A 4,591-nucleotide genomic window follows, 5' to 3' on the forward strand; every position below is an offset into this window, starting at 1 on the left:
GACTTATGACACATTCAAGTAGTCATCTTTCAGTTGTTGCTGTTTTTTTTAAATACATGAAAAAATAGATTCGGATTACTTCTTTAAGCACAGCTTGGGCTTCCCTGGGATACAATCTGGAAACCACTGAGCTCAGGTAACCCGCCCCTCCCCCGACTCCTGCACACCCAGGACACATGGCATTCTGGTCTAGTCAGAGGGCAGAAATTCACAGCCAAGTTTTAAAGAATGTTTTTCTCTCTCTTCCTAGAACGTGAGATTTGGTCTTCAGCCTCAAAAAGAGTTTGGGGGTATTGGATGGAATTAGAGCCAGGGAGCCAGCAATCCCAGAGTCCTTTCCTACCCATGCTCCCACATGCTTCCTGCGAGGGTTTCACCCCGAATGGGAATCCAAGTCCCATTTTTATTAACAGGACCGAAAACCAAACACTTCAAGGCCTAAGTGGACAATCTTTTTCCCCCAAACCGATGCTTGGGACCTTAACATCCTCTGGTTAGAGAACTGGAGGATGGATATTGCAGACCAGTAGCAGCAAGGAAGTCAGGTCTGCAGCAAAGATCTTGGCTTAACCTACCCAGTGGTCGAAGCAGAGAAAGGGAAGAAGGAGCGAACGGTCGCCCCGCCCTTTACAATGCCAGGCCCTGCAGAGATTGGCTGATTATCCAGAAAAGGAAGCAGGGGATGGGGGAGAAAGGCCGAACGTGGATGAACGTAACAGTGACCTTGCCCATGTGCCAAGGTGAACGTTTTAGAGTTTTCCCAATCTGCTTAGTGACTCTCCAACCTCTGAAGGTGAGTCTAGGAGGAGGTGAAAAAGCAGGCCTGGCAGAGAAAAAGCATAGGGGTACACCTCCTTACCCTAATTCCTCCCACCTAAATCTCACATACCATTTACCTCTGAGAGCTGGATCTCTACGAACTGGGTGGGTCCCTAAAACAGTGAAAAGTCAACGACAAGAGAAACGTTGTTCCCCGCTTGGAACTTCTTCCTTGGTCTTTTCTCGACTGCTCAGGTGCAGACGGAAATCTAAGTTTTCTGGGTTCTGTGGATAAATTAGAACAGCTCGAGAGGGGAAGCAGGGAGAGGTGTCACTGGAAAGTTTTTTCACTTCCTTGGAACTTCTAAGTCCTTGAACATTTCCATCTCCCAAACAGGCCTCCAGAAAACTCCACCCTCAAAGCCACCTACTCTGACAAACAATACATAACCCCAAATTATTCAATTCTTACTGAGGAAGATGGATCAGATGAAGTGTCAGATGACCGGAGAATACCACGGAGACACTCACCAACAAAAGATAGGTCAGTGGGTTTGCTCTGCCACCTCCTGTCCCCACAGGTATCCCCAATGTTGGCCTCAGTGGCTCCTAGGAGGGGGGTCAGGGCTCCCAGACTCTAAAACAACTGGTGTGTCACCCACTCCCTCCACTGCACTGGGGTCCTCCTCAACGACCATCGGACCCTCTGTCCCCTTGGGTTCCTCCGTCCCCACCTGCCCGTGCTGTTCCTCCCCCTTCAGCCACTTGTTGACACAACCCAAATGACTTCTGCTGTCATTCTCACCACTGGAGGCATGAGGAGAGCCTTGTGGCTTGGCCTTTGGACCCTGGGAGGTTGAGGCTGGTGGCTTAGCGTGCTGTGGGCTCCGAAGGGCCTTCCGATCCAATGCATCCCTTCTCGAGCCTTGCCCTTTCTTTGGAATCTCTGGCTTCTTCCTGGTGTCTTCCGAATCGACAAGGACATAAGAGACGGGACCCAAGCTCACCTTCTTTTTCTTCCTCGTGGGAGCAGGGCTCTTTGCCGAGGCCCAGACCACGGCATTCTTCTTTGGTGGACCCTCTGGACCGCCGTCGTGGTCTGACTCAGAGGCAACTCCAGGGCTCGCAGCTTCTGCCTGGGCATCGTGGGGCGGGTTGCTGGGAGACTTCCAGGCACATTTCGCTAGGGCCTTCTTCAAAGCTGACCCCTCCTGCTTCACACAGGGCTTTCTGTTGCTCCTGATATATTCTGACATCTCCATATTTTCAGCATTATCAGCTTCAGGATCCTCCAACAAGGCCGAGCTGTGGGAATGGTTGCCTCTGGATTTCTTCCAGGGCACTGGTTCCTGCTTGGGAGTTTTTTTCTGCTTCTTTCTCCTGGGGCAAGTCTTAGCTCCAGCCTCTTGAACCAGAGGTTCAAGAGGGTCACCTTCATCTTCCACGTCATTCCAGCCGTCCAGGTTCTCCATCCTCAAGGCAGAGCCCACCTCTGCAGCCCACCCTGGCTCCTTCTTGACCTTCCTCGCTGTTGCCAAAGCCAAGGATGCCGCTGCTTGGGCCTCAGCAACCTCTTGAGCCCTAGCTTCCTCCCGGCTGCGGATCTCCCCATCCATGCAGAAGATGATTTGCACCACCGCCCCCAGAAGCACCCCCAGAGCTTCTGCCCAGTTCTCTGGGGGCTGATTCCGGTTCTGGGGTGGTGGGGACTGGCTGAGCTGCAGCAGGCGGACCACATCCTCCCAGGTGCGCCCCTCTGCAGCCAGGAATTCACTCAGGTTTTTTAAAAGCTCAGCATCCTGGGTGGGGTCCCTACAGACCACTCTCCAGATGCCCCCCCTTCCTGGGAATTCCCGGGGTATGGCCCTCAGATTCACACCCTCACCTACCTCGATGAGGATAGCTTTGGCATTCTCTTCCCTCAAAAAAATCTTGTTGAGCACAAAGTACGGGCCGAGCGGGGAGAGGACCCCGTTCAAGGTCTCCTCAATTTCCACTTGGCCACAGTCCTCCGGGATACCTGTGACCAACAGGCACCTGTGGATGTCCACTTCCATCCCCCGGCACCAGTCCTCCAACAGGTTCACCGCCATGGTCGTGGACACCTGGCAGCTCGATTCCCACGTGTACTGAAGAGTCTACGACGTGGACCGGGGCTGCAGTGGTCCCTAAACAGCAATCCTGTAAGGTGACAGGAGAGGGAGGTCAAATTCCCGGGAACAAGGCCAGGCTCGGAGTTCTCAGCTGCCCCCTCCAAGGCTGGCCTGCAGGAGGCCTCGCGCTTTCCCAAGGCCTTCCTCCCCAAACCGGGCCCCGGGTGCTCACACGTGTCCTGGAATCCCCGAAAACCGCGAGCGGCCTCCCCGGGGCCTGGCTCTCGACCAGCCCGTCAGGGAAGCGGCAGCCCCGCCTCTGACCGCCCAGACGGGCCAAGGAGAGGCCGCCGGGATGCAGCCGGCTCGCCAGGTGCCAGCTCGGGCCACGCCGGCACGGATGCTCTGGGCCAAGTGCCCGAGACGACGGCGTCCGCCCCCTCTCAGACAGGGCGCGTCAGGTGGCGTCTCGCCTGGGTCCAGGCAGCTGCGCTGAGCCGAGGCCGGCATCCCAGGGCGCGCTTGCGCACTTGCTCCCGCGTAGTACCCGCGGTCTCCATGGCAACCGGTGGTTGCAAGCTAGCGCGTGGGCTGTGCAACTGGGCCTGGGGAATCGCGTGGGAGTGCGACCGTTCACCTATTCACCGAGCCCGAGGTCTGCATGTTCTCTGATTGCCCTCTCGGACCCGGTCTTTCCACCTTTCTCTACTCAACATGGGCCTCCGGACGGGGGTGGGGGGTGCTGACTTCTATGGCTGCACCAACTACCCTTCTTACCCTCAGGCTAACTGTTGGGTTGAGCCAACAAGACTCCTAGGAGACAACAGAAAGCAGAGGGCGCGAGGAAACAGCAGCTTCAGTACCCCTGAGTTCCCCTAATAAAAGCCACAGCTCTTGTTGAGAGCCTTCTAGGTTAGCTACAGTTCCTTGTTCGAGAAATTTCCAGAAGTTTCTAGAAACTTCTCGATTTTCCACCCCCTTCAAGCCTGGGGATAGTGCCTCACCTTTCCTTGCTGGTTTTCTCAACTCACTGCCTACAGGTAACACCTTTGTTAATAGTTAATGAAACAGTCCTCAGTGACTCAGGTTGAGTTGCCATGTTTCCTGTCAGGCCCTCACTGATACATCTATCAATGTGGCTTCCTAACTGTGCGATCTTAAACAAGAAATGTGAGCTCTCTGAGCTCCTTCCTCTTCTTCACAATAGGAATACCAATAAAAACTTTCCTGATCTGGAAATTTTGAAGATTAGGGGAGATCACATATGAAAAATGCAGTGGGCCTGGGTATTCAACCAAAATCTGTTTGGATTCCATTTTGGAATTGGCCTTTGCAAGACCAAATAGCCAGATATCCATTTCACTTTCCTCTCTGATATCCCTGAACTTGGGCATGATCAATATTTGTGTGATTGATTGCCCGAGTTGCCATCATATTTTAGACATCATTCAAATTGCTAAATTTGAATATTCACATTCCAGTAAAGACAAACACTCTAGCTGTAACTAAAGTTTTATTATTTTTTAAAATTTATTTATTTTATTTTTGGCTGTGTTGAGTCTTTGTTGCGGTGCACAGGCTTCTTATTGTGGTGGCTTCTCTTGTTGCAGAGCATGGGCTCTAGGTGCGTGGGCTTCAGTAGTTGTGGCGTGTGGACTCTAGTTATGGCTCGAGGGCTCTAGAGCACAGGCTCAGTAGTTGTGGCACACGAGCTTAGTTGCTCCACGGCATGTGGGATC

The 4,591-nt window shown here is 53.2% G+C and overlaps 1 protein-coding gene across 1 annotated transcript; it reads right to left on the reverse strand.

The window, feature by feature from the left end:
* Positions 1–1,339: 1,339 nt before the first annotated feature.
* Positions 1,340–3,412, reverse strand: PNMA8A (PNMA family member 8A). The gene is made up of 2 exons (XM_024768251.1): positions 3,326–3,412; positions 1,340–2,897 (listed from the first exon to the last, which is right to left on the reverse strand). Exons 1-2 carry the CDS (start codon positions 3,410–3,412, stop codon positions 1,359–1,361), a joined length of 1,626 nt encoding a protein of 541 aa, XP_024624019.1. The 3' UTR covers positions 1,340–1,358.
* Between the last annotated feature and the right edge of the window lie 1,179 nt (positions 3,413–4,591).

The sequence above is a fragment of the Neophocaena asiaeorientalis genome, unplaced genomic scaffold (assembly GCF_003031525.2).
Source record: "Neophocaena asiaeorientalis asiaeorientalis breed wild unplaced genomic scaffold, Neophocaena_asiaeorientalis_V1.1 scaffold629, whole genome shotgun sequence".
NCBI lineage: Eukaryota > Metazoa > Chordata > Mammalia > Artiodactyla > Phocoenidae > Neophocaena > Neophocaena asiaeorientalis.